This window comes from Calonectris borealis, chromosome 2, assembly GCF_964195595.1.
Source record: "Calonectris borealis chromosome 2, bCalBor7.hap1.2, whole genome shotgun sequence".
Classification (NCBI taxonomy): domain Eukaryota; kingdom Metazoa; phylum Chordata; class Aves; order Procellariiformes; family Procellariidae; genus Calonectris; species Calonectris borealis.
Genome location: NC_134313.1, coordinates 115601783 through 115626520, shown reverse-complemented (window position 1 = coordinate 115626520; position 24738 = coordinate 115601783). Strand labels below are relative to the sequence as shown.

Sequence of the window (24738 nt, the reverse complement as noted above, 5' to 3'; positions counted from 1 at the left end):
GATCGAGCAAAAGGTCAAAAATCCAGACTAATCGCAGTCAAAGCTCGGACTCTGCAACCTGAGACCTAACCCTGCTCCCAGCCAATCCCCCGAAACATTCCTGTGGACTTCAGTCGTGTCTGGAGAAGTCGGTAACTTCTCAGACTTGACTCTGGTTCAGTTTTGTCTCCAAGTATGGTTACAGCACGCTGTAGACGTACATAAAACGTGTGTATATCTCCTGACTATTACTTCTTCCGTTTTTTTTTCCCCCCTAAAGCAGGGGAGTCTCTTCCCCTCTCTTTCCTGACCTTAAAGGAAAGCATTTCACAGCAAGCATCTCCATCAAACAGCAAAACCTCTGGCACACAATTAAATAACTCGCATCAGCACTTCCATCTCTAAAAATGTGCTAAAAATGCTGGAAAAAAAGGAAACAGAAGTGATGTGTAAAGTTCACCTTTAGCCTGATTTATCCCGAAATTGAATAACTACATCCTGACAAAACAATAGGCATTTTCCTAGGATCACCAGTCACAAGGGACAAAACATACACTTCACCTCTGGTCTATTTGATGAGGTTTGTTATCCCAGAAGAAAGTGAAATCAGACACCCCTCCCCAACATACTAAGGAGAAGAATCTGACAAAGTAGAGCAGTATTTCAGGAGAGTTAGCAAAACTACAAGTTCAGAAACAGAAAAAGATAATTTGAAGAAGATAATTTGCCATGTTCTGGGGGGTTTTTTTAACCTTCCATGTGACATTTTTTCTGAACAAAACTACTTTTCTACAGGCAGTTTTACTCCTACCATGTCATAAACAGTATTTTATTGTCTTTGAAAAATTACATGGTCCACATTGGTACTTGATTTGGGCAGGCATCTTTACTTTCTCTGCCCCTCTCTGCAATGCTATTTTTTTTCTCCAGTTTTGTCTATTGTGATTGGGAAGGTGAAGGTGTATTGCCCTGTATGTGCACAGAGCCCACCACTACAGGAGTTCAGATTCTATATACAACTCAATACCTTTCTGCACTAAAGATGATATCACTGTCATCATCCTTCTAGTCTGGATATAAAACGTCTGTGTTTGTATTTTGATTTTTCAATGCCATCTTACATAAAATGAATGGCATACTAGTGTGTAAGAAAGAAAGAAAGAAAAAAAAAAGTTCAGCTACTCACCTAGACAGCAATAATTTACCCTGAAGTTTCAAATCAGCAGCACAGTCATCAGATTGACAGTTCCTCTCAAAAACAGTCTGTGAAAAACAGAGAAAAGAACTGTTACAGCATAAAAAGAGTAAGACCAAAATTCAAAGAAGGAACATGCTTGGATGAAATAAAAAAACACCAAAATCTGTGATACAGGAATACATCACGTGAGTGTTAAGGAAATTCAAGGGCAGGCAAATCTCATCTTTATCAGAACTGTTTTTATTCTCTTCTAACTGAACAAGAAGTTTTACCAAAACCAGACTCTCCCAGTGGTTTTCCTCAATCCATCCCCACTTCTCATCTGACAAGAATTACTGCTCACACAATATTTCTGGCACTCTTATTTCTCTTCCCAATGCATGTGCATGAAAACGAAACAGAAAATAAACTATTTATGAAACTATTTTCAGTCCTAAGAATTGCAAGTAAGGAAATCATGCACAAAACATATTCACTAGCCTATATTAAAGATAAGGAATTAAACCTTTTTTTTTTTTAGGTTTTACGTATGGTAGAAAACATTGCTGCCATCCTGCAAGCAACAGAAAATTACAAAGACTGTTATGTACCAATAATACCCTCAAACAATGGAACCCCTGTCAATCTTGTGAACTCTGGTAAAGACTATCAATTAGGAGATTTAATAGATTAATAAAGTTAGGAACTGTGAAAGGATGACATACCACTAGACAGGGGCATGCTGTTTAAGCAGCAAAAAGAAGGGGAATACAGAAGTCTATGAGCCTATGCAAATCTCTACAGTAGTTTGTCATGCCTAAACGACGCAGCCACCAGTGAGTGAAAGAAGAGGACAGGAACATGTTCCTGGCATTCAAGAAACCCAGATGCTATCAAGATCTTGGTTACTTTCCCCTGCTGTTGAGAACAGAGACCAATACCTTTCATATAACTAGACTTTTCAGGCTGGAGGATTCATTCTTTCAGAGTTGTAATGCTCTTCAGCTTACCAAATATGCAAAGGACAAATACCCAAAATGAGGGTTGCCAACACTGTTCAGCTAGCGAACCTGACAGTCCACTGATCTCTTCCTTTAATCTGAATGTTCCTTTCTACAGGTTTGGCTTCATGACATTTATTACCAAAGTAAATATATTTCAATCATAAATGCAAAGACAGAGCAATTCTGTGCAGGACACACATAATGGTCGCATAACGTTGGAGAGACTCGGGGAGTGTGAGTGGGAATAAAAGAAGATACAGAGTTAATACATTTTTTAAGAGCTCCGCCCAACTGTATCAGGACTGGAGAAAGACTTTGAATCTTAAGCCCAGAGGGCATAGAGATTTCTAATCCTGGTCTCTCCAGGAAGATTCTTGGCTAAGGAGGCAGGTTGGTCTCCTTTTTCTATATTGTCAGAGCTCCCCAAAAAGGAGTGGACCTTTATGAAGTTAATTGGTGTTGGACTAGCAGATATCAAACTATGCTGTAGGTTGTACTGAGTTGCAAAAAGAAGAAAGATGGGAGGTGGCCAGTTCATTTGGGGCTATTTACTTTGCCCTTTCATTTTTCTTTCCCACCTTTTGCTTTCTCGGAATCTCAGAAGTGGAAATTGTTGCGGATTTAAACAGAAGGGCTGAATTTACCCTTCCTCCTTAATAAAGACTACCACACCAAAGGACAAGAATAGCCCTGAGACAGGAACCAGTACAAGGTATTCCTCTCAAAACATGGCACGTTTCAGAGGTATAGTCTCAAAAGTCCTCAGAATTAATCCTCAACCACCGTAGCAGCTATATATAGGAAAGATGGTTTGACCTTCAGAGGAGAAAGAAAAATAAACTGTAAAAATATTCTTGCCTGACAGTTTCCCTATTTGCATTGCAGAAATCTTGGCAAAGCCAACAGAGCAATCAAAGATACGACCTGCACATTTCAAAGAATAAAGTACTGTAAGTACATTTAACTAACTACCTAATAATCCTGGAATTTTGTTACTAAATCTATAGCTGCGGTTCTTCAGAAAGAATGAACAAATACCTCATTTTCTAAAACTACTGAGCATGTATCTCTTCCAACATATCATCCACTAGACAGCAAGTTACTTTGAAATACACTGGGAGTATTTCGTTATGTCATAGAAAACCAAGTTCCTACACAGCACTGGGATGGGAGAAAGAAATAAGGATGATGAGTCCCCAGATCCATAAATGTGTAGGAGTGAACCCTTTGCTTCTGTGGAGGATCTTGAACCTGTTCAGGTTTGGGGGGAGAAAGGTTTTCCAGTCCAGCCAGCTGGTAGGACCCATCAATGCAGCCACAGCTGGTTCAGCAGCCCACTTCCATCACAGGTTAATGACATCTATGGATTATTTTGCTATTTTTCACTATTTCCCCGCTCTAGATAGATGTTGCCATGACTCTACTCCACCTACTCTTTTTGTGTGCCTGCTACAGCCTCAACCCTGTAGCTTCTCACAGTCAATCTACTTCCTCCATTTTCTTCTCTGCTATCTCGAGCCTCCCCTTCCCCAGCCTGTTGCTTCTTCTGCCTTTGTGGTTAACTAATTCCCGCCTATTCAAATCCCTCCTAAAGAATTAAGGAGTAAACACACTTTAAGTTGTCATAACATTTGTGAACACTGCTTATATATTCTGTTACTGTGCCCCTACTTGGTCTACTTGGGCTGTGATTTCTTTGGGCCAGAAGCTGTATCTAACTCAACACTGCATGTTGTTAGAGCAGGAGTCCATTCCTGGGATATGCACAGGCCCTACCACAATATAATCATTAATTTTAACTCTAAGCAATCTTTAAAGCGGTTTCAGCTTTACAATACCAGTTTTAGGGATTTATAGAGCTCTCTACATATTAAAAGTGTTGAACAAGGTAAGCAATGGGCTGTATGTATTATCCAGAACTGGAAAAAGGGAAGTAGGACAAATTCATTGCACTGTGGAAACACTTCATAATTTTTGCAGTTACTGTTATCCAAAGTGAAGAGGAGCAATTCCGAACAGTGGTTTTACTGAAGTCTGATTGATTCTTACTGGATTCCACTTATATTGTACCAAGTACGTCACAGCTTTGGATATGTGTATCAGAGATGGTCAGGAAGCTTCTTCACATAAGAAATACGTTCAAGAAAAAATTCAAGGCTGGGGGGCAAAGGTGGGGAAGGGGCAAAAATTGTCCTGAATGAGAAACACAGCTGCATATTTTATCTCAAGGCCACCACACTTTTGTCTGGCATTTCCAGGAGAGAAATAGGTGTTTGTGTGCTCAGTAGCAGGGACAGGATAACCCCACTGTTTCTAGGACACATCTTTACTGTACAAAGACATAGCTAATGTAAAGTGCATGCACAGTGAGTCTGCCAGACTTCCTGCAATCACCAGATCTACAGCAAAGCACAGAGCAAATCCAATGTTTCTAGGATCCACGATTCTTCTCTGCGCCCTCCCCTGCTGCACAGAACCCAGCAGCTATGGGGAACCGCTCCATAGAGGTTCCCACCAGGTCACCAAATTTCCTGGAGAAACATGGTTTTCTCAAATTCTGCGTGGCAACTTTCCTGGGTAGAAACGATGATGCTTCTTGGGAGGTCAAGGAATGTAGCACATATATGCTGAAAGGTTAGCAGAGACGGACGTTGCCCATGTCCTCCAGAGGGTAAGTCAAAAAGCCTACATTAAGATAGACTCATTATAAAGAGTGAATATACACATCTATACACAATTAAATGTACAGTAAGGAGAGACCTAGAGCCAGCTGATAAGGAAGGGGATATGTCTAGACAGGCACTCAGATCAGGGTCTCAAAGCAAGTACCTTTGTGTTCACTCTGCCTCTTGAAGAGAGGTAGTGGATTAAGTTCCACATTTTGTGGTAAAGGCCAGGGGTAAGTGCACAGTCCTCTGCCTCAGGAAATAGGAGGAGGACGAATCCCTAGTTCCTGCATCCTAAGGATAAGCACAAAGCTGCCGGGTATTGGGTGTGAAGATATTCTCCTTTTCCTTCCTGACAATGGTGGACTGCTAAGGAATGCTGCTAGGAGGTAAAATAAGCAAGAAGGAGCCTGGTTTCAGCCTAACGGTCAGAGCTCTCTGTTCAGCAGAAGGCGATCTGGGATTACAAACCTGGCTTGCTAAATTGCTTCAATTTCTTTCAATGGCTATCTAAAATTAAACACATTTATGTTTCTGAGAGTAGGGAAGAGAACAGGAAACAGAGAAAACCAAAAAAACCTGTGTTTATGGCACTCCTGCCCACAGAAAATACTGGAAATCATCCAATAAACAAAGAAAAAAAAGTATTTCAAGACATTCAACCTCCCAAAATTCAGGGAAGCACATGGAAATTTCAGGTTGTAGCCAAAATGTGCAATCAAGTCTTTGAGAGGTTGCCAGTACTGTGTTCCAGTAAGAGTTGTGCCCATCCTTTCACAGCTGAAGGACAATGCTTGAAGAGAAGGAGGAAAAATGGGATTCTCAAAAGAACCCTTGAAAACATGTTGTTTTACTGTCTGGATAAGAGAGTAGTGATTCACTCTGGATCAAGCCTTTAACTACTTCCTCACACATCAATATACAAAAGATTCAGAGAGCACCTCTTAAAAAGTGGCAGAGCTGCCCTCTGGTAACTGAGGATCCATTCTCTTAACTTCATAAACTGTGCCACATACTTCAGCAGGATAACTTAGATTATGCTAAATAATCTGGGTTAAGAAAACAGAATTCCAATCTCTACACTGATTTCCCATAAATTGTCACCATACCCTATGGTATGTGCAGGGATGATTTAGCAATTAGATCATGCTAGTAACACAAAAGCAATTCTATTTAAAGGATGCAGGATAAGGGGGCTTGTTAGTCTAATAACGCTGTGCTTTTTAGATCGTGATGCTATATGGCTATTACCATGTTATCTGGTGAAGTTGGGTTCCTGGGTCCTTATTTAGGGACCAGGATATGTGATCCAATTTTCAAAAGTACTGAGCTGTAAGCAAATCTCACTGCCTTTTCTAGGAACTATTTCCTGTTTTATAGTTTTACAAATCAATCACTTAGATATTAATGTGCCTAAATATAGATACAGGAGCCTGATTTATTTATTTTGTCTTTAGTTTTTCAAGTTGCCTGCAAAATAAAGCTATTACTTACAGATCTACTGACCACAGAAAAAGAAATAGTGACTGACTCTCCCCAGACATCCTATGCTTTACTATACTACTCATGGAAACGGTCCATTCATATATCTTGCTAAGCCAAGTGCAAAATAGCTGATTTAAATTCCCACTAGAAAAGCAATTAATATTGTGAAAAACTTTCCAGGATTTCATCAGACGTGCTGGATAAAATGAGAACGCATGATTTCCACAATACCCCTAGTGAGTGGCAGAGCGAACACATGACGAAGGCAGGAATACCAGGGGAGCGATAAGCGTTCAATAGAATCCTACTACAAAACCAAAGAGCCGTGCCGGTACTGCATGGTGCAAGGGACCAAGGTTAGCTGGCAAGCTCCCTCAGCTCCATGTAGACTTCATCAGAGCATGTCTTCATGCAAAGAAAACAGATGCTCATTTATAGTGCATTAGTGTAAGAAAACAGAAACTGGCCAGTAATAATTATTTTACTACACTAGTAAGGGTGCAACCATGTAAGTCGAACTACTCCAGCTGGGGAAGGCTACAGGGGAATTAATCCACTTTATTGAGTGGAAGACTCTGGGCCTACGGCTCATGACTAGCACATTGCCATTTGTCAAGCCATCTAAGGCCAAATGCAATCATTTCTCCCCTATTTCAGCTGCATCCTGCTTTCAGTAAGTGTTAAAAACTGGGCTGGAGCACCAAGCTAAAAAGGAGAGAGGACACTCAAATATAAGAGGAACAGGAACTTCCAAATGAAATCAGCTGTTTAGAAAAGATCAGGCATGAAACCTGTTAGCTATTGAAGGCAAGCATAAATTAATAAACATATGTATTAGTTATTCCTCACAGCAGTAAGTGGATTTAACAACGCAATCTTTTGTCCTCATATTCTCCTGGGGTGAAGAATTACAATTGGTGGCAATAGAAATATACCCCCAGCCTTTCAGAGCTTTATTAGATTTCTAGTCTGACTCACTCATTTTTCAGGCTGAGGCAATTTTTTCTTTTTTAAATTATTAACAGTTCAAATCATCCAAATAGTGTTCTCATTTTACAAGACTTCAGACCTTATAAATTCATAGAACAATAGATGGGAAAGACCTATCGGGTTAATTGTCCCATCTCCCCATACCATTATAGGATGGATTTCTGCAGCACATTTCTCAATATATTTTCCTGTCTTGTCTTAAATGGTCTTCTATTTGGTTTGGATGACTAGAGAATAATTCAATTATAACATCTCAGGAGGGTTCTTTAATGGTATTCAAGAACATTTTCTACTCTAAACCTCCTTATTTCTACTACTAAAAGTGGAACCATGTAAGATGTATCTTTTTCACTCAGGATGCTTTCATACTTAAACACTTAAAGACAAGAGTCAAAACCTTTGTTACTCATCACACAATTGTGTAATTAAAAATAGAAAAGCATAATAACAACGACAAATGAAAAACAGATGTGGCAGCTGTTTTGTCAGCTGGAAACGCAAAAAAAGTCTTTAAATCATCAGATATGCAATTTATGTCTACCTTTAGCTCATTTAGACCCCCAAGGATATGTGAAAGCCCTCTCCTATAATCCACCTGCACTTCAGTGGTTTTGTATTTATGAATGCTACTCTGAACTGACAAGGATTTTGTGGCACTGAGGTATTCTGAATTGAATGAACAAGTACTATCATATTATCTCCTCTCAAGATGTTAGGTATTCCAATTAAGCTCTACTGATCCTTCATATAACTGCTGAAAAGATATGAACAGAGCTAATGGAGCCTGGCTTCCTGAAGTCTGTCACCTGTCTCTGTGGCTTTTTAAGAATATTACAATTTTCTTTTATAGCTCCACGCATAAGCAGGAACTCTCCCTTTCTTACAATTACAATTCTCCATCTATAGAGTAGTTTGGAAATAAAATGCATGCTGTTACGCTGAACTCCAGAAATTACCCAGTAGGATTTTAAGTTAGGATTCAGCTTGCAAATGCTTACGTGATCATCTCTCCTTTCTCTACCTATTTATTTGAAGAACCTGTAAACTAAATCAGATAATTCACATCCTAGCATCTAAGACAGGATCATCCTGTAATCTGACCCTCCCCTAGCACATATGCCAAGACATGAAGGTCTATATATCTGTGTTTGTGTGTTCATGTGTGTATTAGCATATGATATTGGCTATTGTTCCTTAGGAAGTCCATGAGATCTAAACCTGGGGATTAAACCATGTCTTACACATTCTCAGTTATATTCTTTTTCCTCTAGTGTTAAACAGGAATATGAACAAGTTGGACAATTACTGGCCAAGCTTGTCATTGCTTAAGAACGAGCATATAGAAACATGCATACCATCAGAGGCACTGACTTCCACTCATTCTTACTTCAGCGAGTTTGCTAATTATAAACATTTCAGAGGTACAATACATCTGGACACCTGCTGTTCTTGTTCAGTTCTGAATCTCTTCCAGACTTGTAAATCTTTCCTCTGTATTGCCATTCAACAACAACAACAACAACAAACCCAAAACAAAACAAAAAAACAACCCCACAGGCAAATGTAATACTCTGCCTAATCCAGTACATGCTCAGGGTGGGTCCTTTCCAAATTTCCTAGCACGAACAACACCCAGTCCCTGCCAGTTCAGCACTGACTCTGACCAAACTTGTCTGGAGCAAAAGACAGACACCACCGAAAGGATGGCAGAGGGAGGAGTGGAAATCATCACTTTCAGCAATCCCACTCCAACCAAAGGGAAAACCATGGCAATTAAGCAGGAAGGGTGGCACACGGTGGATCTCTGCAAGAATAAATACAGAAGATAATTTGGGAGCTTGCCCTGCCCAAGGAGAAAAGAGTTTAATGGCAAGACGTTTCATCTGGAACATGGCAATTAGGCTGATTCCTGCAGTTTCCCAAAGACTTCCTACGTGCCTGGGTGTAAGTCAATTAATCTTCAAACTTTCCACCTATCCAGCTACTGACAGGTATACTAAGGTACTGAGGCTTCAGCTGCACCAGTAAATTAAACTGCCCTGGCCTCCAAGACAGCAGCATCCTAACTCCTGACCCTTGCCTGGGAATGATTTGCAGCAGTTGGCACAGGCTAAAACCATGCCAAGAGCCATTCCAGCAGCTTACCCAGATAAAGACATCACTCCAAGGCCTAGAAATGCCCCGGGCACAGCTCAGTTTGCTGGCAGAGACATGACCTGACTCAAGCAGGCACACAGGGATCTCTGCTCTGGAAAAGGCACCACTGACAAATGTGGACCATGCTGTGTGTATGGACACTATATTTCAGCCTGTCCAGATCTGTCATTGCTTTGTCGAGACCAGGGCTATGTGTGCATGTTTTAAAATAGAGGATGGTATTATTTGTGCAGCAAACCAAAAATCACTAAAGGTGTTCATAATTCAGCTCCATAAAGATCCTCCTATACTTTCTCATACCTGCCAACTAAGCTAATTTATGTGCAAATACATAAGCAGCTTTTCAAACACAAGTATTTCCAAAAAAATAGTCCTTTGCTTTAAAAAGGTGAAGTTTATCCCAGAGACGTGCAGCTTCAGTCACCCAGAGGTGCAGCACCGTACCCAAATTCTCACTGCAAGTCAGTTGGCACAGCTGGGAACAGAATGTCCTAAACATTTTCTGTCTCTTCTTAGAACTTAGAAGCAGTTTTATGGCAGACAATTCCCGAAGTCCTGAAGACACTGACGCAATTAAATCTACTGAGAATATTTTCCTATAACAAAATGGTGTCTCCATCCACATAACAGCAGGTGATTTTATTACAGTATTTAGAACAGGCAGAATTCTAGCATACCACATTTTGAACTCTAAGATACATTACTGGATAGTACTAGGAACAAATCCCCACTGTATTTGGCAGGAGATCTTTCTCCTTCTTGGTTGACATGTATTTATACAGTGGGTATACAAAAATAAATGTTATAGTACAAACCACTTATGATGAACTAAGCCAAACCAAGTTCTAAATACACATTAATTTCCCTGAAGTAAGAAGACTTATTAGTTTTTTCCAGTGGATGGAAGTAGCAACTGGATTTGGGAGGCAACAAAGAAGCGAATGGAAAGTAATCCTCAGGGTGGGAAGTTTTAAAGTTCATAATACGCACTCAAAAAGTAGAATCTTTTTTTCCCCCACCCAATCTCGACCCATCAGAGATTTTCTGTTTGAGCAAAACTGAGCTCGCAAGCCACTTAAAACTTGGAAAGCTCTAATCTTCTCCACACAACCAGTCTCCACCCAACAATTGTACATAACCCTTAAGTATTTGCTTTTGCTACCACAAATAATTACACCAAGCTATAGCAACCATAGTTTCTGGTAAGCATATACAAGAACCAAGAAAATAATTAAGTCCATGAGAAATCAACTGTTACTGTATCCTGGGCCAAACAGTCCCTCAGGCTAGCTTAATTACATTATTACTTCATTTTGAAGTATCAGAGCCTCTTTGCTTACAAAAAAGGGCCAATACATGAAGTCCCACAATTGCATGCTTTTTCCTTAGGAAATTTCAGTTAAGATCCTTTTCTTTAAATCAATCAGGCATTCAAATTATTTATCATATTTTGATTGTTTCAAGCATAGTTCATTTAGGAATAGAAGCAGGCTCCTTCACTGAACACTCAAGGTTTGATTTTGGTTTGTTTTTAAATACAAGCATTTTGCACTACCTTACAGTAAAAGTTGCATTCTTTTAAAACAAAGGTGACCAATAAATAAAAGCATTTCGAAGATATCCCACATCCATACAGTACTTTACTACTATAGCTCTGCTTTGCTCTAAGTGATTAGTACAAAACCAGGCTGTTCTCTCACTTACAATCTAAAACTGATTTAAAGGATGAATATTCAACAAAATCCTTTTCTGTAATTATGTCATTAGGGAGATGTCACTTCTGATGGTGGGTTTCCATGAACACTATTTCCAAGCTGACTCCTTAATGCATTTGAGCAAAGCATCAGGAATAACTTCGTATGCTCAATATAATCTTCAATTCTCATGTCAAGAGTTCCACTTGATGGTTTTCCTACCCCCTTGTTTGCGAGCCATAGGGCTGTACACTTTTGTTGGGAAGTCATGCATGCGTGCAAGGAACATCTGGTTCACGAAAAACAAACTGAAATCCCAGTGAAAGTGATCACTTCAGTTTTAACATCCCTTTAGTTCAAATAAAATCATATCTAGGTGACTATAAAGCCCACATGTTTGCAAGATGTGTGGCTTTTCAAGTAGGTCTAGCAGACCTGCAGTAGGATCCTGAAAGACAGAAGTCTTCCCCTTTCCTGCCCAGTCACGGCTCCCTCCCATTTCTTCAGCTATTCACTACTTCCAGCTTCTTCTCCTGCGTTCATTCACAAAAAACAGCCACCTGGGGCTTTTTAGCAAAGTGTCAGCCTCTTAACAGTATCTCAGTGGCGCCTCGAAGCAACAGTTGCATCATTTCCGATTTCAGAATGCCACTTCTTACTGGATCAATAGGATCTTGAAACCCATGCACAACTAGCTATATTTAAAGACTTCAGTACTAGCACTAACACTAAGCTTGTCCACCTGCCCTCACCCATGCTGTATCTTCTGAAAACAGAGACGGCTAAATCTGTCTTGAATTGGACTTCCAAATCCCTCCAGAATCATTAGATTCTTTGAAGATATAAATCCTTTATTATATAAACTTTGGTTCCTACTACCCCTTTTGGCCTTTAAAAACAATTTCTACTTGTGAGATGACAAGAATCCTGAAAGAGAACATTATGCCCTTGTTTTCCCATGAAATCAGTCTTTAAGGACCCTGCCACCATGCCTCCAGGCTACTCCATCAGGGCTTTGTCACCATGACTGCCACACCGACTCTGAAGCTCTGCCCACTTCCTTAGCTGAAAGCACACTTGCAGGCACACCCTATGTCAAAATCCTTTTCTCGCTAAGCTAAGTGAACAACATCTGGAAAGCAAATGGAAAGGAATTGTTAAACTAGCTCCCTCTCATCCAAATTACACAAGAAAATAAGTCAGGGAAATTCCCAACATATTTTTGTTTCTTCTCTATAATCTCAGCATTTAGGTATTTTAATATTGATCTGAGACTATGCCTGCAGGGCAAGATGTGACCTTTTGAGTTTAAACCCAGTGGTAAAGCATCCAAGCAGTTTTGTTCATGTAACACTTAGGTTTTCAGCACACTGCTCAAGTTCCAAAGTTCTCCACAAATTCCCATCATAATGTTTGCAACAATATAACATTCAGATATGTAACAGCCACATAATCCCTATTCATAAAAAATAAGTAATTCTTAGATGCATCTTTCATTCATACATTGATAAAAATAAAGCATACTTGAAGAAATACTCATTTCTCTAAGTACAAGGGTTATAGCCAAATACATTACAAAACACTTGGGTATATGACAAAGCAAATCTTTTTAAGCATTTTAGTTACTTTTTTGAGTAGCATTCAGGGACCTGCAATTTCAGCACAATAATATATCCTTATGAGCAGCATCAGAAAGTAATGTTATAGATGATGATGATGCAAATATCACTTAATAAGTATGAGCTTCCCGAGGTTAAAAACCAGATCTAACAATCCACTGCTAAAAGCCTCAGACTCCAGACAGACTTTTCACAGTTGTGTTGTTTTTTTTTTTAAAGAAAAAGAGTTTCCTATTCACGAGCAATGCCAGCTCGTAACTTTGTAAGCTTTGGAAAATAAACTGGCCTGGATGCAACCCTGAGCAACTTTTAAGTTGGCTCTGCTTTGAGCAAGAAACTGGATCTCCAAAGGTCCCTTCCAGCCTAAATTATCCTGCAATCCTGACACACAAGAAGTTTTGCAAGCCACAGAAGAAATCTGATTTTCCTGTGGCGCCTCGAGCTCGCATTTGGATGCTCTGGTGCTGGCACAGTGGGAGATTGAATTGTCCTATAGGCTCCTTCCTCAGCAGACTGTCCTGCACCTACAAGGACAGACTGGAGTCTTTCAAAAGGTCACTAATGGGGTCTCTCTCCTCGACATGACTGCCTGCTTCATGAACCCTGAAGGTGTTGTCCTGGTTTTGACTGGGATAGAGTTAAATTTCTTCCTAGTGCTGTGTTTTGGATTTAGTATGAGAAGAATGTTGATAACACATTGATGTTTTTAGTTTTTGCTAAGTACCCTGCTAGTCAAGGACATTCAGCTTCCATGCTCTGGAAGAGATTGGGAGGGAGCATAGGCAGGACAGCTGGCCTAGCTGGCCAACGCGGTATTCCATACCATGTGACTTCATGCTCAGTATATGAATAGTAGGCGTGTTCTGGGAAGCAGTGATCGTTACTTGGTTATCAGTCAGCGGGTGGTGAGCAATTGCATTGTGCATCACTTGCTTTGTATATTCTATTATTATTATTTCTTTTCTGCTCTATTAAACTGTCTTTATCTCAATCCACGAATTTTACTTTTTTTTTCCTCCCAATTCTCCCCCCACCCCTCTGCAGGGAGGAAGTGAGCGAGAGGCTGTGTGGTGTTTAGCTGCCTGCTGGGTTAAACCACAACAGTGTTTAATACCTTCATAAGCACTGTCTTGATCACTCCTGTCAAAACCTGCCAAAATTGGCCAGCATTTTCCAAAGATACTAGTGAGATCAAGACAGACAAACAAGAGAGGTGGGATAATCACATACTCTTCAATTCCTTAGGGAACAATTTTGGAGGAAAAAAAAATATCTCTACTCTCTAAATGAAAAGTGTTTCAAAACAAGGGAATTCTCTTGCTCTCACCAACATTAAAGACAAAAGGGTTTTCTGCACTGCAGTGGAGCAAAACAGGATCCTAATAAGTACATGGCTGCACCTACACTTTACTTTCTTTGAAACAAAACCATCCTATTTTAGCATGGCATGTCCTGCAATAACAGCAGGAGGGGGTTGCCCTTGCCACATGACTGGACGTGAGGAGCCCTCAAGAAAAGAGGGCAGCTGGGCCAGGCAAATATTTCTTTATTCTGTCCACTGTTCTCCCCTCACACAGAGGGGCAAGTTCCCGTGTCCCCTCCTGGAGCCAGTCCTGTCCCTCTGGCACTAACGAAGGCTAAACCTGGAAAGAAGGCCAGGGCCAAGCCTTTCACAAGAACCTCCTATAGAAAGGGAAGAACCAGAAGGAGCAGGACCTTTCTCATCCTTGCCCTTATTCAGTCTCCTTCTTCCCAGCACAAATACCCTGAAACAAGAAAGTCGCCTCACCTTGTGCCGCCCAACCTTATCAGCACAAATCTTTACTATATCATGGAGAAGCACCGACGTCAGCAACAGTAGGGATTGTACAAAAAGGTTACTGTGTGCAAAGGACCCAGAGCTTGGCAAACCCTTTTTACGTCCACTTCTGCTGTCAGTTCAGCCATAGGCCTTCTAGGGAAATAATATAGTCCAAATCTGACCTGATTTCTTTGCGCTATCTTTTGTCCTTTCTTCCAGCGGAGAATGGGCTTGAGAGCAGGTAGTTCCTTGTCCTCTTTTCCTCCTTCTATCACATGTTCCCCAAGGCTGTATGCAGCTTCAAATACAATTGGAGATATGACATCTTTGACTCTTTTCTGTAAAAGAAAACAAACAGATATTTCACCTATGCATATAGGCAAGTAGATTTTTATATACAACAATTATACACACAATTAAAGCAGATTTTTAAATTCAACACTGCAGACAGGAAGCAGGCTTCTCTACTTCCTTTATTCTTCTCCGTGCCAAACAGGAATAAGCACATTACACCAAAACTAGTCAGAAAACTAAAAAAAAAAGTAAACAAAAAATTAGTTATTCTTTTGGGACCTACTCTTGGTTCCGCAGAAGCAGTGGCATATTTGGCACACCTATAAATCAAGTGTTTTTCAATAAAACCAAGACATTTTCTTAAAAAATAAAATAAATTATGAAGTGTTTCCATTAGTCCTGCACAATGTGGAAGCAAAGAGCAAATCATCTTCATCTCTGGGGTGTCTAAATCCTAGACTTCGACTGAGGTCACCTCCAGTGTGAGGCTCCACTCATTAAAAGAAAAGAAAACTCCATCTTGCCTTGTTGTTTTGCAATATCAATGAAATGAATGGATGGGTGAAGATCCCAATACGGCTATAAAACAAGATTCTTGCAGGGGCAAGAAAAGCCATCTTCCAGCACAGTTCTGAAAGCAAAACTCACAGCTCCCCCAACCCTCAGCACAGTAACACTTCCAGTATGTAAAGGAAGAAAGTTTTTCAGTTTCTTTATTTGCTATATTCTAGGCTTCATACCAGCTGTATTAAATGGTGCCACATTATTCGTCTGATGGGACGAAAGGACTGCCTTTTCTTTTTGTGAACCCCAAGCCACAAAACTGGTAACATTTGTCACAACATGCGATGCCTAAATCCAGTTTGCTGTGTGAGGACAAGATGCTTATTGTGCTCTGTTCAGTCCTGACTTCCAAAATCCAATTTACCAGAAAACAGAAGTGGCAAATACTCTACCTTTTCATAGGCAAACATTCTTCTTAAATTTTAGCTACTTAAAAACTTAGCGTGAATTCAGCGCAGACAAAATTGAGGCAATAAATAAATACCATAAGTAAGCACAACAAATCTTCAAATGGGCCAACTCTCAACTCCGCCTTGCATCAGTTAGTGGGCTTCTCTGAACACAGCCTGCCAACCACAACAAGTAATTGAGATGCAATGCAATTTAAATTGCATCTTCCAGATGTGGGAAACCTGGGCACTAACTGGCTTTCTGACCACCCTGTTTGATCCATTTCAAGGCAACCATTTGCTCTCTCTAATACGTCGACTGGCCACAGATCTCTGAAGTCAGATGAAGATTATGGCTAACCAAATTCCCAAATCATTGGTTAGTCGGGTGAATAATAGCAGAGACCAGGCTGGATGACATTTACCCTTCTGCACCTTGAAGGCTCCAGACTCCTGAATTCCCTCCCCTGCTACCAATGTCTGCCAGTGCCCCATACCCAGCAGCAGCCCAGAACACCCGAAGTTTAGACCATGCACTGCTTGGAGCGGTTTGCGCTTTCTTGGTAATGGACACCGATCAACAGTGTGTCAATGGACATAGTGGCGGTGGTGACAGCAGCTCTGTGACCTCTTCCCATCCCATAAAAAGGAGTTGTACTGTACTGAGATTACTAAATAATAATACTACAACTCACAGAAGCTATTAGCTTTGCTCTCACAGAAAATCATGTGTATTAACTTAAGCGAGGATTGTATCAGCATACAAGAAGACTACGTATACAGAGAAACAAAACTATAAAAGAGCATGCCATGCACCAACAGTCAAACACAATAAATCATCAGGCAAATTGCCACCTAATCCAACTGTATACAACCAACTGTGTAAACACAGAACAATTAAAAATGTAGGGAGTGGGTAAAATTAAAATCCACCTATAGTTTTTCTAGCTCTATTACTGCAGTATGGCAAGAATAAGTGCTTAATGACTTCTAAGTGTTTTAATATGATCTTGCAGGGTTCAGTCCAATGCCCTTTGAAGTCAAAAGACAAGTTTCCCATTGACTTCAATGAATGTTGGAGTGTGCCCATATTGTTTGCTGGTGTCTCCTTCTGCTTCATTTTAGTGGTGAAATTGTGACTTCCAGCAGCTAGATTAATTACATGTGTGGATATTCCCTCACCACAGCCCTGGGGAAATATATTTCACATACCCACTTGTCTTTAATTAAGGATGAAAGTATGAATGCTACCCAGTTATTAATTTTGCCACATGTTCAGTCCCTTCTCCTCACAATCCTACAAACACGAAGGCGACAGTCCGTGGGATTTGTCCTTAGTAAGACAAAGACAAGACAGTTCTGCCTCACAGGTAGACCACAGATTGTCTGGGATGTGAGCACGTTAAGGGAATAATGAATATTTGTCCAAACGCAATCTGGAGAAGTACTATGTTAGGTTGGAAATACACCCAGTTTCCTTCTCTTTCAGTCTACCCAAACATACCACTTCCAGTGGTTGAATCATATACTGATGACACAGCCCACGGATTGCTTTTAAGTACTCCTGATTTCTAAGAGGAAGTCAAAAGATGCAATGACAATCAGGTTTGAGATAGATGAAAAATCCTTCAAGTCAAGGAAACCGTATGTGTTGCTTTTCTTATCAGTTACATGGCCCTAATAAAGTGGATTTGCCAAGAGAAATAATTTCCACAAACAGCTTTTACATGTATTCACCATTTTTCACCATAACGTTGCTATGCTGAGGGAGTGTCAAAGGTTAAAGACACTTCTGCATCATGAAAAAGCATCCCTGGCAAATCATAGCACATGGACAGCACAGCTTCATTAATGGAAAAAACGTCTGGAGGACATTAAAACAAGTGTAATATCCAAGGAGTTCACATTATCAACAGAAACAACCACGTAACAAGGGCTCAGTGAATAATAGTAATAAATATCCCGTCTGTACAGGCTGGATGTCACTAAACTGCTGCAAGTTTTCACTGTACCTGAATTAGATTAGGGACCTGAACCTGGGTTTCCCACAAGCCATCAGCTATCCTATGTAGTTTTCTTGTTCTTACAAGGAGTTTCTCTAGGGGGGTGGGATTTTTTCCATCTCTCTCTTTTGGACCAGATTTCATTCTGGACACAAGAAACTTCTGCAACAAGGCTTTTGCAGAAATCAATACACTTCCGTCCCAGTAAATTACCCTTCTGCCAGTATCCCTTCCTGCAATGGAAACAGCCCTAGCCAGCTGTATCCTTTTGTTGGGATCTTTTATCTTTTCCTGTGAGGCACGTTGCATGACATCACTCTGAGTTGAAGAAAAAGGTGTTTTGGTATGAACAAGCTGGATTTTTATCAAGGGTATTACAGGACGTTCCCTCACTAGTATCTAGCGAAGACAAAGAACTTTGAGTCCAGAAAGAGCACACTTTTAAGAGCATCTAAGAAAGCAATAAGGCGCTTAGAGATGTTTCAAAAGACACCATGATCCTGAAAGCTCACCCTAACAAAGAGCAGGCTTGCCATCTCCTCTCCCAGAACAATCACCTCAAAGAAATACACATTTTTTAAATGCTGTGGTACAAGCTGGGTATGGCCACATATTTCTTCCTTTTTGTTTTCTGGCTTAGCAGGGGAGAAGAAAACAAGCAAGCAAAGCCTCTGGAAGATTTATGACTGCATTTCTGTTTGGCTTTAGTACCAAAAAATCCTAAAAATCTGAAAAGTAATCACAGAGCAATGATCAAACATCGGAGCTATGATTCTGAACATCATTTGCAATTCCCCCTCGAAGATGGAGTGTGATGACTGTAAGAAATCATTTTCTGCGCTTTTCATAGGCACAGCCTAAGGCATCGTGACAACACAAATACAGGCACAGATTCCAACATCCTAAAGGCACACTGCCTTGGTGGGCAGCCACTGCCTTCTCCAGCCTTAACTCTGTGCTATCAAGAGCCCTCACATCAGGAACTCGGGCAAATTTGGATGGAACAAGACAGGGTTTTAGTCAAGGGATAGGATTTACTCTGTTCATGGTGCGAGTGGTTGCCAGAGAGGACTGGATAATCATTTCAGCTTTCTTTCGGCTCAGTGCCACAGTACAGTCAGGGGACTGTACATGAGCCCAATAAATCATCACATCTAATCCCCTTTCTTCTACAAGGTGAAAGTCTCCAGCAGGGGCTCTGGAGAGTGCCAAATTCCATTTTTAATTATGGCCAATGGGCTGAGAAATAAATTGAGATGTAAATAATCCCCACGATCTACAGCAAGACTCCTGCAGGAATAAAGGATGAAACGTGGTCCTTTAAAGCAATGAGCATGAAGTCACTTTCAACAGCATTGAGGGAGGAAATACACGTAACCATCAGAGTGACTTCTACAGTTGCCCCTTGCTTTCGTTCTTGTTCAAGTCTTTCTGGAGTTTCTCTCCTCTCTTTCTCTGTGTGAAAGTTCTCTGATCTGTCGGGCCTTTTTTCTACTCCCTCTGACTTGATCCTGAGGACATCAACCCATGCATAGATTCCAGAGCTTTTACTAAATTCAGCACAGCTTTTCAGTACTTCTGAGAATCAAGCTCTGTTTAGTTTGATGACTAAGAATGAATTCAAGAACCTGGCTTTTAAAACACTCCACTTGAAACTTTTAGTTTAAACATATTTATTTCAAGTTTTAAACAAGCACTAATAATAGACTATAGGAATTTTTACAGCCTTAAAACACACAAAATAAATTTGACAATCCCGATTTAATAGATAATATATTAATGCTGTAAAATGTATAAAAGCCATCGTGCTAATGCTAATCCAGCAAAACACCTTAATCAGCTCACAGGTCACTACCACATAAGTCCTCAACGCAGTGCCAAGAGGTAAATAGTTCCCTGTTCAGTGATATCAAAAATGACTCAAACGTCCACCAGCTTTCAGAGCCAAAGGCCACTACCTCCACAATTTATCAAATAAAATATCAGCTGTAGGTCCTAATAAACGTACATTATGGCTTACGAATCAATAAGATGACAGTGCTTGACTTTAAAATCAATTACCTTCTCCTATTATCTCAGCTTCTCTCTCTCTAAACTGCAAGTCATTCAGGATGCAAGGCTTAAGTGCCATGCAATTCAATGAAAATATCAATTAGACAAATTGGCTTTAAACTGGAAGACAGATTTCCATTCATTTCAGATGAATGAATGTGTACATGTCATTCTTGTACCTGAAAATGAGTAAGGAACAACTTCCTTGCCCTCACACTTACTGAGTCCAAGTTTAGATCCCTTGGTGTCAATTTAATACTTTCAACATTCAAGTGCAAGTTAATACTTTCAACCTTCTACTAATCCTGTGCAAAGGAATAACCACCTCTGTCCTCACGAGAGCCTTCCTCTGTCCTGTGTTTACTTTGATAAAGATATTCTAGGACTTGTAATAATTTATTTCAGATTGACACAATTTTAGCATTGGTATCTCGCCACTGCACAGGCAGACAAAACATGGTCATGCCAAAATCATCTAGAAAAGATCTAGGTTTCCATTCCGCACACAAGTTGTTTCTTTTTTTTTTTTTTTTTTTTTAAGAAAGGTGTTACTGTAGTTAAAGGGGAAAAAAACCCAACTGCAAACTCTTTTCCAGAGAAGAAGCAGAACTAGAAGTTTACTTGGTTGGTAAAAGCTCATTTACAACATTATTGGTGAATTTTTTGTCAAATTAATAGCATATGAAGGCAATCAGAGGCCTGATGTTTCAATAATACATGCTTCTGTTTTCTTTTAAGATCTTGTGACAGCTACAATTCAACAAGTAGGCGAATAGTCTTTGTTGCTAAACTTCAAACACTACAAGGCTTCTGAAGAATCCCAAAGTTTAGAGCGGGGAGGAAAAAAGAGCAAAGTATTTGCAGGGTGTCACACCCTCAAGTGTTATTTAGGGTTAGCGTTTGAAAGAATGGGAGTGCTTCCTTTGTCCTCTTCCTAAATGCGTTACTCCAGCACACAACTGTTTCCATCAGGTCAGCAATCCCTCTTTGCAAACAGTGATAACTGGAAAGACGTTGTGGGAGAAAAAAAAGCAAATCCTTGGGGAATCTGGTGTTAAGTAAACACCAGGCACCCAGGAGCCTGCGTGCATTGAGAGGACACCCTGAGAGAGGGAGGAAAGACCTGTGAGTCCAAACCCCAGCTGGGTACAGTCGCACTCTGAGTTTAAATAAGTGCTCACCATCCCTGCACATCTGGCTTCCCACTATCAGCTGGGGAGTGATAAAGGTATTACTGATGTCTGCATGGGAGAGATTGCGATCAATAGCATAAATATTCCATGTCAAAGGTTACAAAGGCTTAGCAATAATATATTACTGATAATCCTTTCATGGTAATCAGTAAGAAAAGTCACTACATGCCACCCAAATACGGTATTACGTATTAGTGAGCTCAGACCTTTATTTTCCAGCTCAGTACTAAAATGCATTATGACAATATGGTTTCACATCCTATCTATACATTTGAATGCTGGGTCTTTTATTGGACCTAATGTTTTCAGTTATGTGTTTATCACCCATTCCCTTTCTCGCTTTTCTAGTTCAGTTTCAGTCTTCATTGGGGTTTCTTAGATGAAAAATAAGGAAAATTCCTCAACTGTCTAAGATCATGTTACTCCCCTCTGAAGAAAACAGCCCTGCTGGGCCCAGATGCCCAGCTTTTTCCTGGTACTAGGCCAGACACAACCAATCTCCGTAACATATGACTGGATACCTGCAATACCGACAGTACAGAAACACAAACAATTAGAAAGTCGGGGGGCTCATGGGTATTTGTGAAATGAAGACCTGAACTTAGGTGAGCAAAGAGAACCCAAGAAGGAGGAAGAGGGGTAACAATTCAAACATTTATTTATTTTACTCTCTTTCTGAAAATATGGTCTATTTCAGCAGGGAATTATATGCAGAATAGAGACAATAATTAAATCCAGACTCTTCCTGCACATATGTAACCCTATCATATACTTGTCTTTTCTGCTGGAGTTACCACATTTCATATTCTGCTGATACAAGATTTTATCAAAACCAAGCTTTAAAGAGATTTCCTTTATTGGTGTCTTAAAATGCATTAGGTCCAGAATATGAGTTAATCCAACTACCTGTTTCCCTTTATACAGCATTTCCCTCCAACCCTGATGCAGAAGCCAAAGATGGGGGCCTCTGTGTATGAAGCTGTTAGAATTGACTCCTTGGCTCCTGGGTCAATTTATGTGATAACAGGTCTGCTAAAAGTTCGCCACGTCCATGGACCTGGGGGAGCAGTGTTTGGTCAAAGCATCACTGTTAACTTTAGCGTTCACATACTGTATTTGCTTGCTCACTCTCTTGCTTTCTTCCTCTATACATCTAGCTAGGGATAAAAACAACTCTGTGTCTGTGTCATCCAACAAACTTCCAGTGCAAAATCTCATGCACAAGCTGTCCTCAGAGCGAAGGACTGGGGTCCAGGACTGACCCTCCCAGCCCCTTCTGGAAACCACAGCCCACAGGGGTGGTCAGGAGCCCTTCTTGCTGGTCCTATACCCCTTTTGCTGTGTGTGGCAGCTCAGACTGGAGGCACAGTGCAGCCCTGCAGCTGACAGCTGCTGGTTGGGGGATGCTCCAAGGCACTGTGCCCCTCAGTCTTTGCCTGAACTCAGCCTGCTTCTACACAGCCGTGAGTAAACCCCTGAGCGGCTCTGTAAGAGAAAGCAAGCATCCCTCCCTCATTCCCTTGCTCTCCAGATGGATTTTCTTCCTCCCTTTTGAAAAAAAAACCAAACAAGACAGCAGAAGCACCTTTCCGAGCGCATCCCAAGAGGCAACAGCAAAGTAATCAAAAGGCTTCTCCCAAAATCTCTGTAGAGGTCATGGGAGCCACAGGGAAGGCTAAGATATAGGACATTCTCCACTCCTCAGCGTTTCCCACTGACCATCCCACAAAGTGGCTGACTAAATGCCTGTTCCCATTTGGAGGTGCCTGTCACTTCTCAAGGGGAGTAAGCATCTAACACAGGTTTATGTGAACTGAGACAGGATCCACACCCCTTCTTGGATCTGGGTCCTAGGGCACATTTTATCTCACACTGTCATAAAGTATGTCTATCTCATATCTAGCAGGTCACCTTATTATCAGTAGGTCAAACATCTATGGGCTGAATGAGATTGTCCTGCTGCATTCCCTAGATTTGCAATAGATTTGTTTGAGAAAAGCATCAGTCTATACCAACTGGCAGATGTCCAGATGTCCCCTCAGTTCTAACCCTGGTATCTCAATGGTCAAGGTGGCTGAATATCTGCTAGAAGAGTCAGGGCAGAAAAACAGATGGCTATGAAACATCACAATAACAATGGAAAAAATATTTTCATGGATACTTCATTTTAAGGTGACTAGAATTGAAGGCCTGACAATACACTGTTATGATCCTTTCAATGCCATTGTGACAAAAAGCATTTCATCAATACAGCTTTATAAGAAACACATGTATGGAACAAAGAAATGTTCTACTTAAGCCCAGCACCCTACAAAAACAGCTAAAGGAAAAAAAATAGTAGCATTTTGTCAGGATTGAAAGTAAGCAGAATCATCCTCAGTAGAAGAGGATAGATAGAGATCAAAGAAGGTTATCATCGACATTTTTACTGACAGTATTCTAATTCAGTTGAGTAGAGCCGATAGAAATGGTCCTTGGAAGTCTTGCAAAGAAAGCAACACACTACTCAGCCTGCCTGCATGCATCTGAGAGAGAAAGGCTGAGTGCATGAAAAGAATGGTGTTCATATACTTTCACTGACATACTATTGAGAGGAGAACAGTTTACTTAAGAAACCTGGAGGTATTTACACACGAAAATATAAATCCTTCTTTCAGTCACAGGAGAATGGATAGCTCCACAATGGGGGCTTGGGAGGAGTGTTGCAATAATGTGACCCAAGTCTATTCTTCCACTATTAAATGGAGGAGGTAGTATTTATTAGTCTAATCCTCTTGAGAGCAGGATTTAAAATCAATACCGGTAAAAGGAAAAAGTGTTACGATTGTCTACTTTGCCACATGAATTTAAAAATGTGAACAGAGTTCCTCTGTGATATCTACTTGTATGTTTAATATCAATTAACGTTTCACATGCTAGGTACCTGCTAGAAACCTTCTGAAACCGGGACTCACAGTTTGAGCTCTTTACTCCCCTGTGCTATGGCTTCTGCATGCACATGAGCTGTGGTATCTGAAGAGCATGAGGGAACCATATTGTTCTGGAAACAATGAAATCTCTAAGGATGACAAATTCCCATTCACTATTCTGTAACGACATAATTAATATTATTAACCAAGCAATGTTGAGGAGAAGAGTTGAAGGAAACTTATCCATTACATAGCACAACCATTACGGACGACTCCAAGACATTTCACTAGGTCTCCCATCCTGCACATACCTACATATCAGCACGCTGACGACCACCTCAGTAACACTCTGCCTCCGTGTCATCTTCCTCCCTACCACTCTCCTCTTCTCCCATTCTCCTCTGTTCATCCAGACACCACTTCGCTAACACCCTCCTCTTTCAGGCTCCCAGCCTCTGCTCACAACCAACACAAAACCAGAAGGAAGAAAAGGAAGGAATCAGGACCTATTTCAGGAACCTCACGGTCATTTTAGTCCATTTACATCTGAAATCATGACGGAACAGAAAGCTCGCCATTCAATTCAGCAAGGATAAGGCTTTTCCCCTTGTTTCACTGATCATTCATGAAGAGGCAGAGCCTCCTGCTCAGCAACCACGTCAGCGGATACGGCTGCCTGGCTCTCAGAGATGGCTGGGCTGGAGGATGTTGTACGACGACAAAGGGCGATTGTTTAAACCCACGGACGGGAGCGGGATGAAC

At 40.7% G+C, this 24738-nt stretch overlaps 1 protein-coding gene across 1 annotated transcript in view; it reads right to left on the bottom strand.

Moving 5' to 3' along the window:
• Positions 1-24738, bottom strand: part of ITGA9 (integrin subunit alpha 9) — a 230823-nt gene that overhangs the window by 98457 nt on the left and 107628 nt on the right. Inside the window, exons 16-17 of the mRNA XM_075143035.1 lie at positions 14755-14910; positions 1166-1242 (exon numbers count right to left, since the gene is read on the bottom strand). Of these exons, the coding sequence (XP_074999136.1) occupies positions 1166-1242; positions 14755-14910 (233 nt within the window). The remainder of the gene's footprint in view (positions 1-1165; positions 1243-14754; positions 14911-24738) is intronic.